Raw genomic sequence first — 25705 nt, forward strand, 5'->3', positions numbered from 1 at the left:
CCATTCAATGCATTGGCACTTAAAAAGTATATAGATAAATAGGTAGGTAGGTAGGTTAAACTAGGCAGTAGTAGAAATCCCCCCACCCGAATCAGTTTCATCATTCGTTGAATGTTCATCATCACTCATGTTATACTCATACTCCGTGCGTATCCCTGGATGTGTTTGTGTTGTTGTTCGTTCATTTGCAAGATAGTACTGCAGGTACCGACCGCCCGACCGCCCTCATGCCACCTCCCAAATTCCATGATCATCACCTCCGACCGACCCAGCATGAAAAAAGAAAAAAAAAAAGGAATCAAATTGAAAATGCATCAGGTTCAAACCGGTTCATGCGCCGACATAATGACAGTTAAGTAAAAGTAAAAAAAAAAAAGAAATGTGGTAATAAAAACAGTAATATGGGGATAGATGAGAAAAGAGGAAAACAGTAAAGAGGAGAGAGAGAATGGTCAAATTATGGCACTCAATGACGAAGAAGATATTGTATGATAATGGCAATGGTGATAAATGTTATCCTGAGAGGAGGGGATGAGGGGCACCCATTGGCGTCGAACGCAGTCTTGGAAGACGTCAATGGATGCGGCGACTCGGGAATGATGAGAGAAGATGGTTGTGGTGAGTGCCAGTGAAGAAAGAAATGCGCGTGCTTCACTGAATTTATCAATAAAGCTTATCAAAAATCGTGAGCGTGCGTTGAATCGTGGGACGGGCCCTTGTCATTTGCTGTCGTCTTCGTTTATCATTAAGCATAAGCAGATGGCCGCCGGCTTAGGTGTGGGATGTCATAACTACTGTCGTAGTGAGGTTTCCGCATGTAGCTATCCCGGGGGGTTGAGACATGATCTGGTCCAATCTCGCGTGCGTACTTGTTGTAATCTTTCTCCTTCGGGCGGGATTCAGCATAGAGAGGAGGTCGACTGGAAGACTGTCTTGAGACGCTTGGACGAGGAACTGCCTCATAACGGAGCGAATGCTCCGCAGGGTAGGTGTAAGTGTTACTTCTCGTAGGCGGTTTCTGCATCGGACGCCCTGACACAGGGCGATCGGGGCGTGACGGGGAGTACGCATGTCTCGGGGACGTCTGTGGTGGCGGGATGCTGGTATCTGGCGGGAACGCGTCAGGATCTTCTGTCACTTTGTACCGAGTCGTCTTGGGCGAACTCTCCCCGGGGACCATCTCTGGTGTGCCCGGACTCGAGTACCCGGAGTCGTATAATTTATCCGATCTCAATTTTGCTGTCCGCGAGGTGGCCTCATGGACCATGCCTGCAAGTTCCGAGCGGCTAAAGCCGCCCTTGGAACGGACATGAGGATGTGAGGCGCTTGTAGACCGGGACGGCTGAAGAGAGGGACGCAGGGACGGAGAGACCTTGACTGTGGGTGATGTGGCCGCGGTCGGCATGCTCGGTACTTTGCCTTCGTAGGATCGCGGCTGAGTCTCCAGCGTCTCATACGAACCATTGCGGGAACTGGAAGTCCGCACGCTCTCCTTGCTCGGCCGTTTCGTCCGACCTGAGTGCCGTGAAGAGGAAGACTCCGGATCGGCTGACTCGTAGCCATAGTTGCGAGGGGGCGAACGGGACGTTTGCTTCCGACCATCGACCTCCTTTATGGGCGCACTCCCTTTGGAGCGCTGGATATAATCCTTGGCGTCCATATGTAGCTTGACATGCTTCTCGTCGGAATATTCCTCTTCGTAGCGGGGAGGGTCTCGTCGGCGAGATGACTCTGGCTTGGCCTTGCGGGAAGACGACTCCCGGCTTCGCTTTTCAGTCGAGGGCCGCTTGACCTTGACGTAGTAGGACTGTGCGCTGGAATCCGATGCACCACCATCATCCTCGGAATCGCTGTACGGGACGGCCCGTTCATACTTTTTCTCAAAGACTTCCCGCTTTCGTTCCCTGGTACGGAACTTGTCGCGATCGGTGTGGGCCGTTCTCGCAGTGTCGCGACTCTCGCGCGATTCCTTTGCCGCATGAGCTGCCGCCCGAGCTGCCGCACTGATCGGATCAGCCTTGGATTTCTTCTTCTTCTCCTCCGTCTTGCTGTATCGCTTTTTGAAGTCATCGTGCTTGCGGGACGTTGACCTCGACCCCTCGGAGAACTGAACATCGTCATCGAAGTAGGAGGTATCGGCGGGTGTCCTCTCCTCGTATATCCGGCCATTGCGATACTCACGGGGCTGGCCGGAGCCGCTTGCTCGGGTGGCGGAGTAGGGCGATGATGTGGTGATGTTGACCCCCCTCGCCTTCGCTTCACGCTGGAGCTCCGCCAAACGCACCTTCGCATCGTACTTGGCTCTCCTGGTGTCATCCGAAAGAAGCTCGTAGGCCTGCTGCACCTTCTGGAACTCATCCTGAGCCTTGCTGCGTAGTGACTCATCCTTGATTTTGTCGGGGTGCCATTTCAGCACCAGCTTGCGATGGGCGGATTTGATATCAGGCAGAAGCGCATGTTTCGGCACCCCCAACACCGCATACGGGTCGATATCTGGAGCGGAGGACATGTTCTGGGGACGACAATCGGGGACGATTGAGGAACATAAACAAATGCACCATACACGGATTGTGCAGTTGGTATAAGATGGGTGGGTACAGTAGAGTGAGAGAGAGAGCGCGATGATGGGGACCGCCGTGTGGCGCTGTATAAAAGACTCAGGGACAACCGAGGCGGTGGACAGCGAACGGAAGAGGCGAACCTAAAGGGATGCAGCGATAGCGTAGCGTGGATGTGTAAGGTACCTTGGTACCTTGGGACTTGGGGAAGGGAAAGGCGGGCGGATGGACGGCAGGATGGGGTGACGTGGGTGCTCGTGACAATCCGTCAATTGCTCGATCAGAACTGCGGCCAATTCATGGAGAAGACCGGAGAATAGAGAAGAAGCCCCGGGGGGCGTCTAGATGCAGGATGACAAAAGACAGGGGAGAATCGGGGAGGGAGGGAGGGAGGGAGAGGGAGGGAGGGAGCGACAGATGAGTGATGATGAGTGAGGGGGAGTAAGTGGGTGGTGAGTTGAGTCGAGTGCTGCCGTAGCAGCCAGCTGGAGGCGAAGGCGAAAGCGAAGCGCGAGGGTGATCCGGGAGGGGATGACTATTATTATTATTCCCCAATCGGGTGCGGGTAACGAATTGGGAAGGGAGGGGGAAAGGGATCGGTATTGGGGCCGTATTGTAGAGGTATTGTGACGGGAGAGGCGAAAACCGACTGCCTGCCCAGCCAGGGTGGGTAAACTTGCTTTGGTGATAGGCGCGAATTATTCCCCTCCCCCCACGAGAAAGGGTCAGATCCAACCTAGCACGCTGCGCCACGCAGCTGCTCCCTGGCCAAACACTAAAAAAGCAGACACGCAGAGAGGCAGAAAACCCCGAGCCAACGAGGGATGGGGGGGTGAGAGTGGCACCACGTTTAGTCAGGAATGCTGGATGCTGGACAACCGCCAGCGGGGATGCTGAGCAATGGGTCGAACAGGCTGGTGAAGCGGGTAGGTATCGAATCTAGAGGACGCTCGATGATGCCACGAGGGGGGGGAGGGGATGAGGGGCCTGTTGGGCAGGGGTGGGATAGGGCAGTATATAGCCTCTCGCTTATGTACTTGGGAGTTGGGAGCTCTTTCCTTTTTTCTCTCTCTCTCTCTCTTTATTGATCAGGTCGGAATGAACGAGTGAAGGGAGAGGGATAGATGATTCCCCGAGTCTGTCCTTTGATCGTCGTCCTTGGAAGCACGAAAATGCCCTCTCTTATTGTGAGATACAATGGTCCCGATTCTGGGGAAGAAGTGTCCCTGAGGGGCAGACGCCGCCGGACTCCAAAGCAGCGGTGAAAAGACAGGCGGAGCACCAGCCGGAGGCACTGAAACCGCCGATGGGGAGGATGCCCGGGGGCCCGCTTTGGAGAACTGTCAGAAAAAGACAGCAAGTCACTTCGATAGGCAATGGTCAATGGTTAATGGTTAATGGCCAAGGAGCGGTCAATCGTTGATGCGTTTGTCATTGACTCAGACAATAATGAGCTGGAGCCCTAACAAAGAGGGAGGGAATCGAGAAAAAAAAAAAAAAAAAAGAGACGAAGAGGTGAATCGGTAGGAATGGGGAATATACAGTAGGAAACCAGGAACTGAAAGTGGTACAATACGAAAGATTCGGGTGAGGGATGCTCCGAATGGGGTTCATCTACTGGGATACATCCATAGTTATTCTTAAACTACCCGTCCCAGGGCCATATACTCCCTCCTCCTCGACGGAGTACTCTGTACTCTGTACTCTGTGCTCCTCTGTGCTCCTCCCAGGTTCCCACACAGTATACTCCCACTGGAGCAAGTAAGATACGATGCTCCGTCACATCTCTCCATCACGGTCACGACCGGCGCTTGGTCAGAAATCCCAGAAATCCCAGAAATCCCAGTTTGCCTGTCCCCGTCCTAGCGTCGAAGTTACTCCTACAGCCAGACGAACGAACCATGGGTGTCTGCAGGACGGGGAGTCGTTTGGTCATCCACCAGGTCTCATCTCGTCCAATGCGCAGACGGACATCCTTCTGTAGGTACAGCCGGCCCCATCGTCCCCTCTCCGATGCACCGCCGAGGCTGCTGATTGCCTGGCCGATCGGATCTCACCACCGCCCAGAGTCATCCCTGCGACTGCGAGAAGTTGGAACCCCGCACGACCACGAGTGACTGCGGCTTGCTGGAACACCGTCACCACCAATGGGTGGTTGGCCCATCTCTCGTCACCTCTGGCCCTCGGTCCAATCAGGGCTACAGTCACCTGCGCGCGCTTTTCGGGCTGCGTCCTTAAGCCAGCGAGTCTGAATCCTGCCGCCTCACCGAGGATGGAATGGGCTCAGCCAATTCTCGTTGTTTCCCATTATCATCTAGCATCTGCCTTAGTGCGGTGGAGTGGCCCGGCTATCCTTTCGCAATGCACTACTCATTCGGAACCACGCGCATTGACTAGATAGATAGATACCCTCATCTTCTCCCAGGAACGCTAATCCTGGAGGGGGCTTCCATGGTTACAGCCATCATCGATCCGATCCGGGCTTCGCGTGGATGAGTCCCGTGGGATGATCCCGACCGGTTCCGCACATAATCCTCTTGTTTGTCCGCGTACCTGGTAATCTTCCAGCTATCACGGCGGTAACACCGTCACAAGATACATCAACATCCATCACAGTTCCGTGGGGTAGGGCCCCGACCGGTGTAGATCCATCACCTCCGATCTGCATCAAACGGTCCAGGTCAAACGCATGAGGAGAGCATGGCAGGGTGGCTTGCCATTGAACGCTTTGATCGTAGAGGTGCTCGGTCTGTCTTACATCACGCCGTGGGCTGTCAGATTACCTTGCCTGTCCCACTCGAGCCTATCCGGGCCCATGACACGGTGCGCAGAACATTCCTCGTCCAGCGGATCGTTCTCGAAGGAGTAATCGGACCCTAAACGAAGTCATCTGCACCCGAGGTCGGCCGCATGGCTGAGCCAACTATTTGCGCCCGCTCTCCATGCACTGATTGTCCCGGCATTAGTCTGCATGGCGGGTGCTTCACTTTCACGACACCACCCGTCCAATGATGGACCGGAATGGGGGGGTGGAATAAGGGGAAGCCTTGCAGCTCTTGGTCAAGGTTTGCTTTAGAGTATGATGAAGGATAATGATGCAAAACGCTGGCAGGAGCTTAAACCCGGCCCTTCATTGTTGAAACTGGAATGAAGCCTCTCGCTGGCACCGAGTCCATCGCCGAATCTAGGGCGTTGTCAGATGAAGCGACGATTGTTTGGCCTGCCTTGCCGAGTCGGTTGACACCAACCAGCCATTTGACCTTCCGCGCAGCCGAGATGGTACATGTACAACAGACGTATGACCATCCCCGGCGTGGTTTGGAAACAAGGTGGGCTACTCCGTGAGTAGAAAGTAGAGAGGAGGAGGGAGAAGGTCCCGAGGAGCCCTGCCGTTGAACCTAGCTGACCACTTCGTACCTTGCTGGGCTCACATCATCCACCTACGCAAGCCCTCATGTGGAGTGTGGGGGCGCTGGTCCAGTCGCAGACTCCGAGGGCCTCGTGGTAGATAGAGTGACCTCCGGTCTCATGTCGGTGACACAGTAAGCGTTGCGAAACATCCCAGTCAGTCCATCAGCTGCACGCGGAGATTATTATTATCACGGTACTCGCCAATAATGCCGACGAATATCGATACGGGCTGCATCTTATCAATCCAGTCCGGCGGCTAACTAACCGTCTTGAGCGATAGTCGGAGTCCACAAGCCCCATAAGTGGACCGGTACGGCTGAATGGGAGCGATTCATGCCAGCTTAGCGCGCTGACCCCAGCCCAGTGGCGTTGCGCGGTTTCACCGTGGCGGTGGCCTGGCCCTGGCGGCCGGGGTTTAACGGGCGGCCTGCCTGGAGTCCAAGCTGCTTGGATGTGCGCAGTGCTGAGGAATCACAGTTGGAGCTGAATATCCGGCAGATATCAACTTCGTATGGGGAGTAATTTTGGGATCTCCCCGGTTTCTTGCAAGTGGATCCAGGAGAGTGGGAAAGTACGGTGCACGGCTGGTCCCGCACAGCGAGATGGTGGTCTTCTGCAAGGCTAGAGACTAGATAGGTGGGATTTACCTACCTACTTACTGAGGACCAAGGGTTTGAAACAGCTGCACTCTACAAGGAGTGCGCGCAAAGTGCTAGAGCCACCTTGCCTTGACTTTATCTTAAGCAAGAAAAACGGGCAAAAACAAAAAAGAAGTCTCCCTGACTGGGAGTCGAACCCAGGTCTCCCGCGCTTGTTCCTGTACAGGATTGACAAGCGGAAATCATGACCGTTAGACCATCAAGGACTTGATATGTTTTCTGCCTCAGGTTTTGGTTACATGTTCGACTGGTAACACTCCGTACACTGCTTACTGCCTTTCATCCTTCTTGAGAGACTGACATCATCCTGCTTGGTTCATTCTGATCAAGAACCACCAAAGACCCACAGTGGGTAAGTGAGCTTCCGTGCTGGACAAGGGCGATCAAGATCCCCATCCACGGGGGCATCTCTACAGTACATTCTGGAGTATACGGTCAAGTACATACTGGATACGGGACATGTGTTCCCCTAATGTTGGGCTCCCAGGTACTCGGCGTGTATCTACGCCCTGTTGTGTTCCATGTCAGGAGGCTTTGTCCACCCACCCCCCCCCCCCCCCCCGCCACACTCCATTCATAGGACAGCATCAAGCGCCGGCCCATCGGTCTGTTGCGAATGAGCTCCCCTCTTATCTCTTACTGGTCGATGATCAAGAAATTGCTCTCTACTCATATTGCCATCACAGACCAGGAGCATGCGCAAGACTTCTCACCTGGCTGAGACCTCTCATACGACAGGCTTACAGGAGGATGTCATTCACCCAGGACGTTTCAGGTGATCTTGCATGGGTGATCGGTCCTTGAGGCGCGGCTTTCCAGTTGCCCCTGCTGCCACTGCTCCGTTGCTTCAAAGAAAGTGGGGTCCCAGGGGCTGCGCGTTGCTGGGCATCGGTCTCTGGTGTTTACTTGTTCGATTCCGGATTTCTGGTTCATCAAATGACGTTCCGACACATGACAAAGAGCAAGGGAGCTATGAAGCATAACCTCCACAACCACCACAACCACCGCCTTGCTGTCTCTTTCACTTTCTCATGATGTAACTTTCTTCTGCCTGTCTACCGCGATTGACAACCACTGCCACTCCGATCGGGAAGAATACCTAAAACAGCGGAGGGCGGACCGAGCTACCAGCACTGAACTGTCCTTCTCGTTCCAAGGCAACTACTGACGCATCCGCCCCGAAGTGGCCACTCATACGTCAGACCACAGGTCAAAGCTCAAGCTGTCTGCTGTGCAACAAACGATATCCCACGTCGCAAACCCAGCCATCAGATTCGATCCGTGGCCGGGCGATCCAGGACAAAGAAAATGGGGCTTATCACTCCACACCCGCGGGATTCAGTTGCTCTCTACTGTTCTCTCCAGACCGGCAGTTCTAAATCGACCACTATAGGAGCGTGGAACCTTTTCCCTCCTCGATGCGGCCAACTGGTCGCCATGATCGCTGCATTGACGATGCATGTCTCGCGTCTCTGGGAACGGGGCCGATTCTGTTCGACGTCGCTCTGTCTGCCCTTCAGGCACGAAGACAGGGCAGATGACGTTGGTTGATCAGCTTCGGACGACTGAGACCGTTGAGGTGGTCCGTCGGGCAACTCTATCAACATCACGTTCTGCGATGATCGGGCCAGGATGTCGAGAGATCGTTGAACGTCATTGACGGCGAAGTCATCGTTATCTAACTTCGGTGCCTTCTTTCCCGTGAGATCGACGAGGCTTTGCTTTCTACTGCCTGGAGGGGGCAAAGTGCCCCGGATAGCATGATGCTGCTGTTCCGGTGTGTCAGTTGTTGTCGTTGTCGATGACGAGGCGGGCGACGGATACCATCGCACCCTTTCATAACCTCGCGATTCATGAACATGGCCACAGACGGCCAGTGACGGTCGAACCTCGCTCAACGCCCCACGCAGGGCTTCGCATCCAGCGGGTGAGCCCTCTACTCGGCTGTCGCAGTGAGAGTAAGGCGGCGTATGCGTCACGACGATGTCGGTGTCCAATGGAATGGAGCTCCAAAGCGCAACAGCGTCTGCGGATTCGTATCCATAAGCCCAAGTGCCGGGTGATTGGGAATATGGAGAGCCGAAGACCCTGAAGATGGTCTTTGGGCCGTTGGGCCGGATCAACCGGACTAGTGCTGACTGGTGCCTGAGGAAAATGATGGAGGGTGATGCTTCGGTCACGATCTCGATGCATTGCCGGGGGTCTTCTAGAAGCTGACCGTGGAATTTGGCCCCGTATTCGGCGTAGAAGCCTGGGTCCAGTGTAACGTCATGGTTTCCTGGGTACTGCCGGCTTCAGCATGCATCCTACTTCCGCCTAGTAGTTTCGCCTTTCGGCTCCAGCCCTACAAGCCGCCCCTTGGGCGCAGAGCCGTAGACGACTTCGTATCAGTCTCAGACTATCTACTAACCACAGATGACAATTTTGACTTCGAAGTCGGCCGCAGCAATCCAGCTCATCGTCTTGCGCAGCTCAGCTGCGCTGCCGTGGTTGGTGAGGTCGCCGGCGTGGATCAAAACATCGCCAGCTGGAAGTCTGAAACCCGCCTCGGACGGGGTGTACGCGTGTGTATCGGAGACGCAGACAAACCGTGTTGTCCGTGTTTCTGGTCGCATGTTTCCAGCCCGGTAGCACCAGCCCCGTCGGGCCCGGTGGTGGTTCTATTTTGGTTGGGGAAGGCTTAGCAGGAACTTTGTACGACCGATATCACAAGGCTGGTGGCCTGGTATAGATACGAACTAGATAGTGAACAGTCAGTCACTGTTACCGTTGCTACTGCAGCCACCATGTGCCAACCATGCTGATGCTGAGTCAGCGATCTGGCCAATGAACTCCGACTCGGGCGCAGTGCCGCAGCGACCAATGGGCGGGCGGCAATGGCGCCGAAGGATGCCGGCAGTGGAGCCGAAGCATTACATGATTACATGATGGGCGTTCAGCTCTCGCTCGCTGCAGCACCCTCCGTCATCCCACCTCCCCTGTCTCTCCTCCCCTTCTCACTGCTGCCTGCCTGCTGTCCTGCTGTCCTGCTGTCCGAGTCCCGGTGCCCCTTCAATCGCTGGAATATCGCGGGTTGTGGCTGACCACCACCTCTGAGCCCTCTCCTCCACAATGCCTCGGTGGAAGCGCAGTAAAGCGCATCCCGATAAGGACTCTGACAACGTCGGCGGCAGCTCCGGCGCTTCCTCCGACTCTCCTCATAATGCCCTTTCCACCGCCGTGTCTTCCCTCCGTGCGGTTAGTGGCAGTCCACCCGTTCCGATGAGGGCGACAGCAGTAACACAAGGCCAGGCACCTTCCGACCCCGAGACCATTCGCAGGCTGGCGAAGCAGCACGCCGAGTTCGGATTCCTGGGCGATCCGTCCCATCTGTACACGAGCGAGCACCCCGGGGGTGAGATCCCGGACCCGGTCATCGATGACCCGCCGTACTTCTTCGCCTTGACGACGTATGTCAGCTTCCTCCTCCTGATCTTCCTGGGCCACATCAACGACTTCCTGGATAAGTGGTTTCGGTCACATGCTTATCGGCACCTGCGGCCGCAGAATGGGTATGCGTCGCTGTACAGCGATTTCGAGAGCTTCTATACCCGTCGGCTGAAGCAAAGAATCAACGACTGCTTCGAGCGGCCGATCATCGGCGTTCCGGGCAGGCATGTCACTCTGCTTGACCGGACCACGGATGACAATCTTCATTTCAGCTTCACGGGCACGACGACGGACACACTGAATCTGAGCTCGTATAATTATCTCGGTTTTGCTCAGTCGGAAGGGCCCTGCACGGACTTTGCCGAAGAGACGCTCCGGCGGGAAGGCATCTGTATTGCAGCGACTGCTGACGCAGGGGTTACGAAGCTGCATGCTGAGGTCGAGGACCAGATTGCCCGCTTTGTGGGCAAGGAGTCCGCCCTGGTGTTCTCGATGGGCTTTGTGACCAATGCGACGATCTTCCCGGCACTTGTAGAGAAGGGATGCTTGATCTTGTCAGATGAGCTCAACCATGCATCCATCCGGTTCGGTGCCCGCCTGTCTGGCGCAGCCATCCAGGTCTTTGCTCACAATAACATGGCCGATCTTGAAAAGCGTCTCAGGGAAGCGATCTCCCAGGGCCAGCCCCGCACGCATCGGCCGTGGAAGAAGATACTTGTCACTGTCGAGGGTCTGTTCTCTATGGAAGGTACCATGTGCAATCTTCCTAGGATCTTGGCTCTTAAAAAGAAGTACAAGTTCCATCTATTTGTCGATGAGGCACACTCCATCGGAGCTGTCGGGCGCCATGGACGCGGAGTGTGTGATTACTTCAAGGTGGATCCGTCGGAAGTCGAGATTCTGATGGGCACCTTTACCAAATCCTTCGGTGCCAACGGTGGCTACATCGCCGCCGATAAGGCCATCGTTGATAAATTGCGCTGCACGAATGCCGGCCAAGTATACGGCGAAGTACCATCCCTGCCGGTCCTGGCTCAGATCTACTCATCGCTCCGACTCATTGCCGATGAGGATCCTCTCCACCCGGGTGAGGGACGGGAGCGGATGCAACGACTTGCTTTCAATTCCCGCTACCTCCGACTCGGGCTTAAGAGGCTTGGCTTCATTGTCTATGGCCATGATGACTCCCCGATTGTTCCCCTCATGTTGTACAATCCTGCGAAGATGCCCGCGTTCTCACGGGAAATGCTAAAGCGCAAGATCTCCGTCGTCGTGGTGACTTACCCTGCCACGCCCTTGGAGCTCTCCCGGGCGCGGCTGTGCATCTCGGCCGCACACACCAAAGATGACCTCGATCGCATCCTGCAGGCATGCGATGAGATCGGAGACGCTCTGCAGCTTAAGTTCTCCTCTGGGATTGCAGGTGGCCTGAGAGAGCCGCTGTCTCGGGACAACGGCTCGAAGGGACCGAAGTTGATTGAGCCTCCTCGCTGGCCCCTGGAAGAGGTCATTGCGAGAGGTACGCACGACGCGAACCAGCCTCTATACTGAACGGACCGTCCGGCTCCGTGTGATGTGACTAAGGACAAGCTAATTTACGCCGCATGATGTCTTGGGATTATATCAACTCGCTGGGATCAACAATGGTGCCTTCTTTTGGATACGGATACGAGTCTTGGGCGTTTTACCAGTCGTTTTTTATTGTGTCTCTCGCTGAACAAAGGCATGGCATGGGAGACTGCCACATTATTGCCTTGTGACTATATTAATATTAATGTATACAATAATCATTCTTTCTAGACAATGTATGTACACTTTCAGTGGATCCGGGCGTTGGTCGGGGTGGTGCCTGATTTAGTTGGAAGTTGGAGAATGGTGAGCTGATCTATGCGATTCTGCGTATTACATTGTGATCGCTCGCGTGTTAAGCAGATACTTTCTCCTGGATCATGAGCACCGATCAATTGACGTATTTGTGGAGGAATGCGACCGTGGACAGTGGTGGCTGTCAGTCAAGGGCTTTGGCTGTCTGGGGGAAGACTGGGTCTAGTTGTATCGCGATCCTGTATTTGCGGGGTTCAGGCAGCGTAGTGTCGGCGGAACCCTCGACAGGCTGCACGACGGGCGAGCGAGCGACCCGGACGGGGGGAATTAGTTTGTATCTCGGGGAGGGGATGAGGGGGATGAACCGATGAAGGAATACACCACCCGGCTACCCTATCCTATATCCAGTATGCATACCACCATGGCACGACCAATTCCCACGAACCAGCCCTGCACCTCTGCTGCATCGGAGAAGACTGGCCGATCAGGGCACGGCTCACGTGATGTCCAAGCCACGGGAGACTTGGGAGGTTAGGGCTGTGGCCCTGGACGGGGCTCGTCCCGCACAAAGAGGAAGTAGCGCCGCTCGCTTAGCGACAACCAGCGAACTCATCCGACATCGTTGTGTGCGTTGAACCTGCCCACAACGACAACAACCGCCGACAACATACATCCCAAGGGAGTATCCTAGAGCAGCGCTCTTCCTTTCGCTGGATATCTTCCTTTTGAACCGGTGACCGACAGAGCAGGATGTCCTCCATCGATCCAGTCGTGCGTACCGCCCCTTCCACATGCACACGCCTCTTCCCCGAAACAAATGCACCCCCAGAAAGAGATATACATCGAAAGACAGGCAGAAGATGAGGAGAGCGAAGGGCGAGACCCTTGAATTGCAGAAGAATTGTGTGGCTGACTTGTTGCTTTGGATTTGCAGGTCGTCATTGACGGCAAGGGACACCTTCTTGGTCGCCTGGCCAGCACTGTCGCTAAGCAGCTGCTCAACGGCCAGAAGATCGTCGTCGTGAGATGTGAAGCCCTCAACATCTCCGGCGAGTTCTTCCGCGCGAAGCGTACGTTTCTACTCCGACCCGGTTCTTGTCTTTTCAATTCGTTGTGTCATTGGATTTTGTGTGTGCGGAAGATTCGGATATGGTGGATGCTTCGGATGAGATTTTTATGTTGGAGGATATGATATGACATGATATGATATTAGGGGGGGGACACACGACACGAATGCGTTGCGATATATACTTGAACCAAGACGGCTGACCTGGATATCCGTGATATAGTCAAGTACCACGCCTACCTTCGCAAGATGACCCGTTTCAACCCCACCCGCGGAGGTGAGACCACCCAAGAACTTCCCACCACTCCTGGGAAGGCGATATTGCTTCCATTGGACTCGTGCTGAACCGCTACAGGTCCCTTCCACTTCCGTGCTCCCTCCCGCATCTTCTACAAGGCCGTCCGTGGTATGATGCCCCACAAGACCGCCCGTGGAGCCGCTGCTCTGGAGAGACTCAAGGTCTTCGAGGGTGTTCCTCCTCCCTACGACAAGAAGAAGCGCGTTGTCGTTCCCCAGGCTCTGCGCGTTCTCCGCCTGCGCCCCGGCCGCAAGTACTGCACCGTCGGTCGTCTCAGCCACGAGGTTGGCTGGAAGTACCAGGACGTTGTTGCCAGGTACGTATTCTTTGAGTGGACAGGTGTGGGATAGTGGACATCTGCTAACGGGGTTCTTTTCTTACTACAGACTTGAGGAGCGGAGAAAGGTTAAGAGCAGTGCATACTACGAGCGCAAGAAGGCCGCTCGCCGTCAACTCGTCCACGCCCAGAAGTCGGCGGGTGTTAACGAGCAGACCAAGAGCCAGCTCGCTCAGTACGGATACTAGATACCTCGTTGCGCGGCTGGTTGCTTTCTGTCTGTGATGGGATTGGATGGGAATCGCGAAACGGTTTTCTTTCAGCGACTACAATGATGGACGGCAATCAAAAAAACCCCGATCAACCCTTGATTCTCACGTGTCCCAACCTTGACCTTTGAACACCTTATCATGATGAATTTACCCACAAGACGGCTTTTCTGTTTTTGTGACGCAACATGGAGGTCCGGGGGAGAAGGGAGGAAAGCGAAACCCCAATGGTTATTTTTTTTTCTCTCTCAAAAATAAAGAAAAGTTTAAAAATTATTTTGCGGGGAAGTTCGCGCGCCTGGGAATCAATGGTTGTTTTGACAAGAAAAACAAAGATTAGCTGACCGGTTTGTGTTTCGCGCCGTGGCGAGTTTTTAATCCATGAAGTTTCTTTCAGAGTTCAAATGACTTGTGACGACAATAATCTGGTTTCCTCCATCTTCAAAAAAAAAATATCTTTAGTGGTCTGGTCTGGTCTGAAGTTCCTCTTGCAATAAATAATATTACTGTACTTGGGTTCAGATGTCCTTGTATGCAGTGCAGTGTACGTAGTACCCTACTAAGTATGCTGTATATATATCCTGATGTTACGCCATATAACTATTGATTGGTAAGTAAGATTAGATGTATTGGATATCCATCCTGTCCGGGTAGATCTCTTGGTTTGCAGCTTGATCAGTCCTTGTATGGAGTAGTCGTGGGGGATATAAATTGGGTATCCTGCAAATGATAACTACTGATAGATAGCCCTATCTTGCCGCTTGCCATGATGTGAGGTGATCACTGATAGTATGATGTGATGTGATGCCGCTGGCACCGTCTATACTCGATCAGTGTCTAGTGTCTAGGCGCGGGTAGATACTAGATAGGTACTAGATAGAGGGAGGATGTCTGTCCCATTTGACAGGATCCACTTTGGTAGGATTTTGAAGTCATCGTTCACCTCTCGCTCAGTCTGACAGTCACTCACTCACTCACTCACTCACCACGAAGTACGGAGTACGTACTTGTGGTCGATATATGATGTAAGTACCTTTGGTAAAGAGGAGTACTAAAGAGATATCCATGCAGCCAGATGTATCTGAATCTACTGGATACTAGATACATACTAAGTATTTTAAGTAAGGTAGGTACCACACCACACTCCCAAGACCTGGCGTAATTCTCATTGGTAGGATAGGTAAGTAGGTACTAAGGTAAAGTCTGGTCTAGTCTGCTGTATCTATAGTGCCTTGATAGGTAGGGGCATTAGTACTTGTTAGGTTGTATTGAGGTAGTATTGTCGTGGTGGAAGTGGGAGGGGAAGAGAGGGGGGGAAAGATGGATCTAGTTTCTTTCCATCCAGCCAGCCAGTCTACCATCCCATCCGCTTTTCTTTCCCCTCTCATTACATCACCTCAAGGTTGGATTTTCTTCGACGGGGGGGTTCTTAATTTTCAGTCTATTTTGTGTGTGCGTTGTGTGCGTGTGTGCGCGTGGTCTGATAAGCTAATACCCCCTAGAGACAGGATTCGTCCAGCAGTTGCACTGGTTAATCTCAGAGAAACACTCTAGGGCAGGCGTGCAGGTTTAGTAGTTGTACTATGGGATGCGGATTGTGGGTATGTGGATGTGCGCGGAAGGCGGAATGACCAGTCCGAGTCCGAGTCGACTAGTCGATATTAAATTGCTCATTATTATGCAGGATGTTGATATGCAACTAAGGCTAGTAGTGATAAGCTGAAGAATGGGAGTTTTATTTTGTTTCTCTTTTTTTTTGGTTTGTAGGGATGTTCGCCTGTCTAGCAATCTTCTAACTATGAATATTGAATATTGAATATTGAATACTACTACGTATCTAGTAGGCAAGTAAATAGTCTGGTCAACCCCAGCCCTGCCGAAAAAAATGGGCCAGTCACAATACTAACTGACAAGGTTCTCCGCTTCCCGACCGGCGCAGATCTGCCCTCCCCGCATTTGGTCTCCGGATCGGTGCTTGCAACTCTGCAGTCTGCAGTAATCGGCCAGCATTCCCCCTCGGCTGCTGCCCCTGTCTGTCCTGTCCTGTGCCTGTACCCCTCTTCATCCTCCCCCCAGTCCCTCCCATCCCATCCCATCCCATCACATCCCATCACATCCCATCACATCTAATCCCAGCCAAAGCAACCACATCCATTCATCCTCAATCCCCATCACACGCTAAATCTCCCATTGGCTACCATCACAATCTTCTACCTACCTAACCTCTAGTACCTATCCCTGCCTACCTACATACATACCCATGTCCTCCCCAAAGTCCAGACTCTCCTCCCTGCTGGGCCATTTCCGCCCGTCTGGCGATGAAGCCCACGGCTCCCCAGTCCCCCTGCAGGGCCCAGGCCACCAGGTGAATCAACATACCCTCTCGCCGACATATTTCCTGCCCCGGGCGGCGGCGATTGAGCCCGAGGTTAGTTCAGCTGATTACTACGTTTGTTGTGCTTTTTCTGGGGCTGTGTTTGTGCGGGAGGGGATGGATGACTACTAGTACTTTAGTGATGGTGAATCACGGGCTAACACATACATCCATCCATGCATCCAGGCCCAAGCCATCCACCACATCACTGCCAACAACCAAGTCCTGCGGAGAAGCTACATGGAAGTTGCGGACCGGGCGCGCGGGCTGGCTTACTACCTCAAGAAACATGGGTTGAAGCGCGTGGGGATTCTCTGTCCGAATACGCCGGCGTTTTTGGAGGCGATTTTTGGGATTGGGGCTGCCGGCGGGGTGAATATTGGTTTGTGATGTCCATCTTTCTTTCTTTCTTTCTTTCTTTCTTTCGGGCTTTGGCTGTTTGTTGGAATTGGGTGTTTGGCATCCTAGGAGGGATAAGTTTGGTTAACCTGTCTGCTCTGTCATAAGCTGTGAACTACCGCCTCAAAGAAGACGACATCGCGTATATATTCACGCACTCGGACGCGGAGGCCATCATCGTCGATCGGGAGTTCCTGCCGCTTCTCCGCCGGTATCGGCAAGCGAATCCTGCGGTGCCAGTGATTGTGGATACGGATACGGATGCAACCGGGGGGCAGTTGTCGGGTCCGTTTGATGAGGCTGTCTTGGAGGGGTTGGGGTATGATAGGGATACCGGGGCGAAGGGGTGGGAGGGCCTAGAGGCCCAGGCCGCGAGCGAGAATGATGTGCTTGCCTTGGCGTATACCAGTGGCACGACGGCTAAGCCCAAGGGCGTCGAGTATACCAATCGCGGCAGTTATCTGGCCGCCATGGGGAATATTGTTGAGTCGGGCTTGCAGAGGGGGAAGGGCAGGTGTGGATATTTGTGGATTCTGCCCATGTTTCATGCTGTTGGTATGTATTGGGCTGGGATTCTGGGATCTTGGGGGCTTTGGACGTTTCGGATGGTTGCTGACTGACTGGGTGTGTGTGGTGTAGGTTGGACGTTCCCGTGGGCTGTTACGGCCGTCAGGGGCACGCATTATTGCCTAAGGAAGATCGACTATGCGCAGATCTGGTCGATCTTGAAGCAGGGAGGTGTTACTCATTTCAACGCGGCGCCTACGGTGAATACCCTGCTCTGCAGCCATCACGATGCGAAACGACTGGCTGTGCCGATTGAAGTCACCGTGGCGGGCAGTCCGCCGGCGCCGCATCTCTTCGAGCAGATGGCCGGGCTGAATTTCCATCCCGTGCATGTCTACGGGATGACGGAGACGTACGGGCCAATTACGAGATCCTATTATATGCCGTCGTGGGATAACATCCCGTCGGACGAGAGGTTCAAGAGACTGGCGAGGCAGGGGCATGGGTTCCTGACCAGTCTGCCGGTGCGGGTGATCAAGACCGATGTCCCCGAGGGGAGTGTGGTCGAGGTCCGCCGCGACGGCAAGGAGATCGGGGAGATTGTGTTTTCCGGGAATATCTGCTCGCGGGGCTACTACAAAGACCCCGTGGCGACGCGGAAGATGTTTGCCGGCGGCGTGCTTCACTCCGGGGACCTGGCAGTGTGGCATGCCGACGGGGCGGTTCAGATCCTGGATCGGGCCAAGGATATCATCATCAGCGGTACGGAATTGCGTCTGTTTGTGTTGTCGATGCGGTCGACGTTGCTAACGAGACACAGGAGGCGAGAACATCTCCTCGGTTGCCCTGGAATCCATGCTGGCGGATCATCCGGACATCCTGGAAACCGGGGTAGTGGCGGTGCCGGACGCCCACTGGGGCGAACGACCCAAGGCGTTTGTGACCGCGAAGGAAGGTCGCCAGCTCGACGGCAACCAGGTGATTGATTGGGCCCGGGACCACAGCGGAATCAGCAGGTTTATGGTGCCCCGCGAGGTGGAGGTGGTGGCGGAACTGCCCAAGACCAGTACCGGGAAGATCAGGAAGAATGTCCTCCGGGACTGGGCAAAAGGGGCGCCTCGAGTATGAGTGGCTGGAAGCCTCAGAAACACTGACGGTGTACAGATCTCGGGTGGGGGGGATGGTGATGTTAGGGTTATATATAGCGGGGGGGAGGCGGGGATCTCGACGCGCCCATTCCTGGGGCCGGTTGCGGCCAGGGCATCCCCGTCAGTCCTTTTGCACATTCTCTTTGTTTTACCGATGTCCGGGAGTCAGCCCAGGAATGCAGCACGCGGGCTACTGCCTCGTGGATGGGGGGAAAGCCGTGGTCTGCCTTGGATGGAGTATATAGAGGGGATGCATAGGGGCGGAACGCACGGACTCTTGATGCCGTGGGAGATAGACGATAGACAAACAATGTTGGAACCCCAGCAAAGACAGGCTGGTTGAGGTGGTCGCCAGGCATGCAGAACCACCTAGGTACTAGGTAAATTAGTGGTAACCAGGGCATTACTGCATTCGTGGCTCGTATTGGAGCCCATCGACAATAGTGGGCGCACGGGGCAGGCATCGAGCAACCCGATGAAGGGATCACCGGCAGCCTTCCCTCCCTTCCTTCACGCTGGCTGGCCCTGCCGACGAGGTGTCCGATCCGTGAATCACCCAACTCCTATCCACCTGCCTGTCTGTCTGTACCTGTCTGTACCTGTCTACCTGTCTACCTTGTCTGCCTGCCTGTTTGTCTGCCTGCCTCCGTGACTGCTCTTGCAGCCCAGCCCGACTAACTGACTAGTTAGTTGAGGTCCATCACTAAGTTGGCTTACTCACCCTCTCCTCTTCTTGTTCTCCTCCCGCCTTCGCAGCCGCCCGCCCTTCCTTCTGCTCCTCCCTCGTCACACCCTCTCTCTCTCTCTCTCTCTTTCTCTCTCTCTGCTCTACTCTGCTTCTTCTCCTCTTGTCAAACGGTTGGTTCTTGACAGTCCCCACGGGAGGCTCTCTTCCCCACCCGGCCTCAAGCTGACACCCTGAACTACTACTAGCCAACACTTGCCCCCCTCTAGGCTCTAGCCCACCAACCCCCCCCCTCCTCCCTTGCCTTCCGCTCCCTCCCAATTCGCAACTGCTGCAGGCACGCCCCCCGACGCGCGTTCTCCCTCATAACCGCCTCCCCCCCCCCAACAACCCTTTCGCTACTCCAGATACAACTTGTCACTTCTCTCTGATCCAGGTCTTATTGGGCCTTCCCCTTTCGTCCCCTGCCGACCTCCCAAAACAGGTTTCGACCTCGAACTGCAGACCTGGTACTGGTACCCTTGACCCACTCGACTCAGGCCCGTGAAGGACTCGGTGGCGGAAGTTTATGGGACACCGTCCATGCAGACAACGCTTCTCTAGTGGGTGAACCCAGGACCCCCAGGACCCCAGGACAGGACACATCGGAGCACGGCCAGCGCTCCTCTACAGCATCTCACCCTCCATCCGAACCCCCGACGGCGGCCCCGATGCCCCGCCAACGGCAACCCGCTCGGTTCGCGAGCGAGGCCCCCTCCGACACATCCACATCGACGTCACCCGACCGCACCGCCGACGACGACACCGACTTCTTCACAGCCCAGGCGAACGACTCGCAGTCCTCCGTCGGCATCGCGACCCGCGACGCAAACCTCCACATCGATGCCGAGATGATCCTCCCGCCGATCGGGCGGCTGCCCCCCGAGATCCTCATCGCCATCTTCGCGAAACTCAGCGCCCCCTCCGACATGTTGAGCTGCATGCTGGTATGCAGGGGATGGGCGGCGTACTGCGTGGGCATCCTGTGGCATCGGCCCTCGTGCAACAACAATAACAACTGGGACAACATGAAGACGATCACCACCTCGGTGAGCAAGCCGGACGGCTTCTTCCCGTACTCGGAGCTCATCAGGAGACTGAACCTCTCCGCCCTGACGGAGGGCGTCAGCGATGGCACGGTCGTCCCGTTCGCCCAGTGCAACCGGATCGAGCGGCTCACGCTGACCAACTGCTCGAAGCTGACGGACAAGGGCGTGTCGGACCTGGTGGAAGGCAACCGGCATCTACAGGCCCTAGATGTCTCGGATCTGCGCCATCTGACGGACCACACCCTGTACACGGTGGCCAGGAACTGTGCGCGACTCCAGGGTCTCAACATCACCGGATGTGTCAACATGACGGACGAGTCGCTGATCACCGTGTCGCGGAACTGCCGACAGATCAAGCGGGTAGGCCCTGTCTCCGGAATCCATGCTGTTGCGATGGTACTGACGTGCTGCAGCTGAAACTGAACGGGGTTTCGCAAGTCACCGATAAGGCTATCATGTCGTTCGCCATCAACTGCCCAGCCATCCTGGAGATTGACCTGCACGACTGTAAACACGTCACCAACCCGTCGGTGACAGCCCTCATGGCCACGCTCCAGAACCTACGGGAGCTGCGCCTCGCCCATTGTACCGAGATCGACGACACGGCTTTCTTGCAGCTTCCCCGGCACCTGTCCATGGACAGTCTGCGGATCCTCGACTTGACGTCATGCGAGAGCGTCCGCGATGATGCGGTCGAGCGCATCGTTGCCTCGGCTCCCCGCCTGCGGAACCTGGTTCTGGCCAAGTGTCGGTTCATCACCGACCGCGCGGTCTGGGCCATCTGCAAGCTCGGGAAGAATCTCCACTATGTCCACTTGGGCCACTGCTCCAACATCTCCGATGCCGCGGTGACCCAGCTGGTCAAATCCTGCAACCGGATCCGGTACATTGATCTGGCCTGCTGCACGCGCCTGACGGATTCGAGCGTGCAGCAACTGGCCACGTTGCCCAAGCTCCGGAGGATCGGGCTGGTGAAGTGCCAGTCCATCACCGACAACAGCATCAACGCCCTGGCAGGATCCAAGGCGGCGCACCATTCGGGGGGCGTGAGTAGCTTGGAGCGGGTGCATCTGAGTTACTGCATCCGTCTGTCGGTTGCCGTAAGTGAATGAGACAGACCCTTGATTGATTTGAGGGGTGGGAGTAATGCTGACTTGCGTGCAGGGAATCCATGCGTTGCTGAATAGCTGCCCTCGCCTGACCCACCTGAGTCTGACGGGGGTCCAGGCCTTCCTGCGGGATGAGCTGACGGTGTTCTGCCGCGAGGCACCCCCCGAGTTCACGAACCAACAACGCGAGGTCTTCTGCGTGTTCAGCGGCGATGGTGTGAACCGGCTACGCGACTTCCTCAACCGAATCATCCCCCCTCCGCCTCCGCGCGACCTGGCGGAGGCCACCATGTACGACGAGGACGACGAGCTCGACGAGGAGGAAAACCCCGTGACGGGCTTGATGCATGCGACCGCGGCGACGGTGATTCACGACGACGACTACATTGACATTGGACATACCCATGGTTGATACCCCGCCTTCTTTGAGCGTGCCTGTTCCTTCTGATATCTTTTCTCTTTTATTTTTCTTTCTCCCTTTCTGTACGCGTGATTGTTTCATACTTTTCCGGGCGGTTTTGGGCCAGCGCGAGGGGCGCCTTGCTTGGCCAGGTTCAGGCTGGCTTGTGGCCGTTGCTTACGACTCTTTGAAATTTGCATCTGCTAGCGGTTCACCGGGGCGGTCTTTGGGCTGCGGGGAGTGGTTGCGTTCGTTTTGTTTGGGCTTAGCATATCTGTGGACTTAAGGGAGGGAGGCATGGACGTAGATATGGATCCACGACTCACAGTGAGTGACTGACATTCCTGCTCCTGCATGGCGCGGCTGTATAGAGACCAACCATCTACGCGAGAGAGGCCGTCTGGGGCGACATGTGCATGGGCAGGAGTTGGGAAGATTGATTGATACGAATTGCATCTTTATCGCATCGGAATAGACTTCACTCATCTTTGCATGCATTTACAGTGCCTCCCTAGTAAACAGACTAAACACCTGAGGTATCCGTACCCGTACACTTGTGGTACCATAAAATACCCCGGCCTGTCACAACGTCACTCCCCACTTTTGCTTCCCCACCGCCTTCTGCACCGTGCGATGATCCCCTCCGCATCTCTCCTCTCTCTCCTCACTCTCCTCACTCTCCTCACCACCCACCGACTGTCGACCTCCTGGATCCGCTGCCTGCTGAGCATTCCCTCCCTGCTCCCTCCGCCATGGCTCCTCGGCTCGCGCGGGCCAATCCCCTCGCGTTCACCCGCTGGCCCGTCACCCTGATCACGACGACTGTGTACCTGGCCTTCGTGATCCCGCTGCTGATCGTCCACCACGTCCTGCCGTCCCCCCCAGCCTCCAACCCCACGGGCCTCGACCTGACCGAAGCCTGGGCCGACCTCCAGGTCCTCACCGACGGCTTCCACCCCTACAACTCGCGACGCAACGACGACGTGCACGCCTGGCTGCTGCAGCGCATCGACGAGATCGTGACCTCCACCCCGCCGTCCAGCGCCTACTCCACCCACGACGAAGACAAGCCCGACGTCTTCGTCTTCGACGACACCCACTCGAACCTCACCTTCGTCGGCAACCCGCTTAAATCCGCAAACACCGGCGTCTACTTCGAAGGCACCAATATCCTCGTCTACATCCGCGGCCAGGACGACTCCAGGACTCAATGGTGGCTTGAACCGAATGGCGTACCGCCCGCCGGCCAGAGCGGTGGCGTGCTGGTCAACGCGCACTACGATAGTGTGTCGACGGGGTATGGCGCTACGGACGATGGTGTTGGCGTTGTGAGTTGTCTTCAGCTCATCAAGTACTTCACCACCCCGGGTCATGTGCCGCGTAAGGGGCTTGTTGTGCTGTTCAATAATGGCGAGGAGGATTATTTGAATGGGGCCCGTGTGTATGGACAGCATCCGATTGCGCGGTTCCCACACACGTTTGTGAATCTGGAAGGGGCTGGCGCTGGGGGCAGGGCGATCCTGTTCCGGAGTTCTGATACCGAGGTCACTAGGCCGTATATGAGGTCGAAGTATCCGTTTGGGTCCATTCTGGCTGCGAATGGCTTTGAGGTCGGTCTGATTAGTAGCCAGACGGATTACGTCGTGTTTGAGGGCGATATGGGCCTCCGGGGGCTGGATGTCGCGTTCATGGAGCCCAGGGCTAGGTATCATACTGAGCAGGATGATTCCAGGCATACGAGTCGCGGGTCCCTGTGGCATATGTTGTCCGCGGCGGTGGCGACGACGGAGGGTTTGGTTGGGGATAAGAGTGGACAGTTTGATGGCGCGTCGAGGGAGGATGCGAGGGTTGCGAGCGGGGAGGGGTCCAAGGCTGTTTGGTTCGATCTGTTTGGGACCACGTTCGTGGTCTTTCAGTTGCATACGCTGTTTGCGCTGTCGGTGACGCTGTTGATTGTTGCGCCGTTGACCCTGCTGGTGACGGGCATTGCGCTGACGCGTGCCGACAAGATGTATCTGTTCAGGACGTCGGTGAAGCTCGAGGATACCCTTGAGTCGGTGCCGCTGCAGGGTCTCCGGGTTTCTTCCGGTTCCCCTTCCTGTTTGCGATCCCGACGGCTGTCACGGTGGGTTTGGCGTATCTGGTGACCAAGGTCAATCCTTTGATTGTGCACAGCAGCGAGTATGCCGTCTGGAGCATGATGCTGTCGGCTTGGATGTTCCTGGCCTGGTTTGTCTCGCGCGTGGCCGAGTTCGCCCGGCCGTCTGCCCTGCACCGGGTCTACACTCTCACCTGGATCTTCGTGCTGGGATGGGTCATGCTGGTCATTGCCACGGTGTATGAGAACAAATGGGGTCTGGCTGGTGGCTACTTCGTCTTCTTTTTCTTCTCCGGCACCTTCGTGGCCACCTGGATCTCGTACCTGGAGCTCTTCTCGCTCCCGCGCAAGTCCGACTACGCCTTGCAATGCGCCCCGGTCTCCCGACGAGCCAGCAGCTACGGCGGCAGCCGACTCGGCACGGCGTCGGGTGAGGAGCATGATGGGGCGGTCCACGACGGCGATGAGGACGATGACGAGGAGGACGAGCCGACGGAATCGACCTCCCTTCTCGGTGGTGGCCAGCGCACCACCTTCGCCAACTACGTGCGCGTCACCGGCGACAACCACAATCATGCAGACGGCTCTGACATCGACGAAGACCCGAACGTTTACAAGTACGAGCAGCGCTGGAGCGCCGGGCTCCCGAAATGGACGTGGGTTCTGCAGTTCCTGCTCATCGCGCCGCTGGTCCTCATCATGGTCGGGCCCCTGGCCCTCCTCCTCACCAGCGCGCTGCACCAAACCGCCCAAGACGGCAGCTCGCCGCTGTTTGTCTACACGGCGGTGGCAGCCCTATCCACCCTGCTCCTGACCCCCCTCCTCCCCTTCATCCACCGCCACACCTACCACATCCCGCTCTTCCTCCTACTGGTCTTCGCCGGCACCCTCATCTACAACCTCGTCGCCTTCCCCTTCTCCCCCTCCAACCGCCTCAAGCTCTTCTTCCTCCAGGAAATCGACCTCACCTCCGGCGCAAACTCCGTCTCCCTCTCAGGCGTCCAGCCCTACGTCCTCGACGCCGCATCCACCCTCCCCAGCGCCGCCGGCCAAGACATCACCTGCGTCGACCACACCGCGCGCGGTACGAAATGCTCCTGGACTGGCCTCGCCCCCCGCGTCATCACCGATAACGATGACCCCAACACCCCGCTGTCCAACTGGCTCAATTACACCATCACCAAATCCAAATCCTCACCATCCAAAGGAGAGAAAACCGGCAAGCCGAACTCCGCCCGCATCACCCTCTCCGGCCGCAACACCCGCGCCTGCAAACTCCTCTTCGACTCCCCGGTCTCCTCGTTCGAGGTCCTCGGGTCGGCCTACGACCCACGCTTCCCGAGCTCGTCGCCCCTCGGCACCAAGGAGATCCGCCTGTGGAGTCGCGAGTGGGAGAATGAGTGGACCGTTGATGTTTCTTGGTCTGATGCGGATGAGAGTGAGGAGTCTGTGGCCGATGGCTCGGTTGCAGAAAGAGAAGATGAAGAGAGAGAGGGTAAAATCACTCTCACCGGCCACGCCGTCTGTCTTTGGAGTGATCATAACCAGGTCGGGGCTATCCCGGCGTTAGATGAGGTGAAGCAGTTCGGTCCCGTTTGGGTGGCGGTTAGTAAGGCGGCGGATGGGTTGGTGGAGGGGAGGAAGAGGTTTTCTGTTTAGGTAGTTCTTTTTTTTTTTTTTTTTTTTCTGTTGTTATTTTGTCTGTCTTGTTACATCTGTTGTGTGTGGCTTTATGTCATGCATGTGTTTGTGTGGTTGTGTGGTTGTGTGTGTAACTCTGTTTTATTCTGTTTGTTTATGCTCGCTTTTCTTCTATATGTGGTTGTGGTTGTGGTTGTGGTTAGTAGTTGTTACAGACATGCATGGCATGCGTTGTGTAGTTTCTATTCTATTCTATTCTACTATATCCCATCCTAACCTGTGTTCTGTTATGTTATGTTATGTTATTGTTATGGTTATGGTTATGATGAAGACGAGAAGATCGGATCTATCATGTACTTGATTGATTGACTGACTGACTGTATGGTCTCTTGTTTTTGGCGTTACGGAGATCGGGCAGTACTTGCCACTATCTCTGTCTGTCTGTCTGTCTGTCTGTCTATCTAC

At 55.6% G+C, this 25705-nt stretch overlaps 5 protein-coding genes and 1 non-coding gene across 6 annotated transcripts; 3 read left to right on the forward strand and 3 right to left on the reverse strand.

Moving 5' to 3' along the window:
• Positions 1–265: 265 nt before the first annotated feature.
• BO70DRAFT_318601 (DnaJ-domain-containing protein) lies at positions 266–2509 on the reverse strand (the record flags this gene model as incomplete). Its single annotated transcript, XM_025540419.1, has 2 exons — positions 266–1814; positions 1875–2509. The coding sequence occupies 2 exons, from the start codon at positions 2507–2509 to the stop codon at positions 746–748; spliced, it is 1704 nt and encodes a 567-aa protein (XP_025397686.1). The 3' UTR covers positions 266–745.
• Positions 2510–6744: 4235 nt separating this feature from the next.
• On the reverse strand, positions 6745–6834 carry BO70DRAFT_t215. The gene has a single exon. It is a non-coding gene; the product is annotated as a tRNA-Asp (tRNA).
• Positions 6835–7705: 871 nt separating this feature from the next.
• Positions 7706–9243, reverse strand: BO70DRAFT_411410 (metallophosphatase domain-containing protein; the record flags this gene model as incomplete). Its single annotated transcript, XM_025547279.1, has 2 exons — positions 7706–8906; positions 9039–9243. The coding sequence occupies 2 exons, from the start codon at positions 9241–9243 to the stop codon at positions 7978–7980; spliced, it is 1134 nt and encodes a 377-aa protein (XP_025397687.1). The 3' UTR covers positions 7706–7977.
• Positions 9244–9406: 163 nt separating this feature from the next.
• BO70DRAFT_94664 (putative serine palmitoyltransferase 1) lies at positions 9407–11807 on the forward strand. Its single transcript, XM_025548866.1, has one exon. The coding sequence runs from the start codon at positions 9740–9742 to the stop codon at positions 11606–11608; it is 1869 nt and encodes a 622-aa protein (XP_025397688.1). The 5' UTR covers positions 9407–9739; the 3' UTR covers positions 11609–11807.
• Positions 11808–12631: 824 nt separating this feature from the next.
• BO70DRAFT_372598 (putative AMP-binding domain protein) lies at positions 12632–18199 on the forward strand (the record flags this gene model as incomplete). The annotated part of the gene is made up of 9 exons (XM_025544860.1): positions 12632–12652; positions 12816–12951; positions 13171–13224; positions 13303–13561; positions 13632–13757; positions 16306–16547; positions 16673–17119; positions 17204–17833; positions 17892–18199. The coding sequence occupies 9 exons, from the start codon at positions 12632–12634 to the stop codon at positions 18197–18199; spliced, it is 2223 nt and encodes a 740-aa protein (XP_025397689.1).
• A 1415-nt stretch (positions 18200–19614) lies between these two features.
• On the forward strand, positions 19615–25285 carry BO70DRAFT_388646 (uncharacterized protein; the record flags this gene model as incomplete). Its single annotated transcript, XM_025545998.1, has 9 exons — positions 19615–19890; positions 19978–20352; positions 20406–21092; positions 21157–21508; positions 21873–21913; positions 22230–23206; positions 23243–23477; positions 23511–23579; positions 23654–25285. The coding sequence occupies 9 exons, from the start codon at positions 19615–19617 to the stop codon at positions 25256–25258; spliced, it is 4617 nt and encodes a 1538-aa protein (XP_025397690.1). The 3' UTR covers positions 25259–25285.
• Between the last annotated feature and the right edge of the window lie 420 nt (positions 25286–25705).

Source organism: Aspergillus heteromorphus (genome assembly GCF_003184545.1).
Source record: "Aspergillus heteromorphus CBS 117.55 chromosome Unknown BO70scaffold_20, whole genome shotgun sequence".
Classification (NCBI taxonomy): domain Eukaryota; kingdom Fungi; phylum Ascomycota; class Eurotiomycetes; order Eurotiales; family Aspergillaceae; genus Aspergillus; species Aspergillus heteromorphus.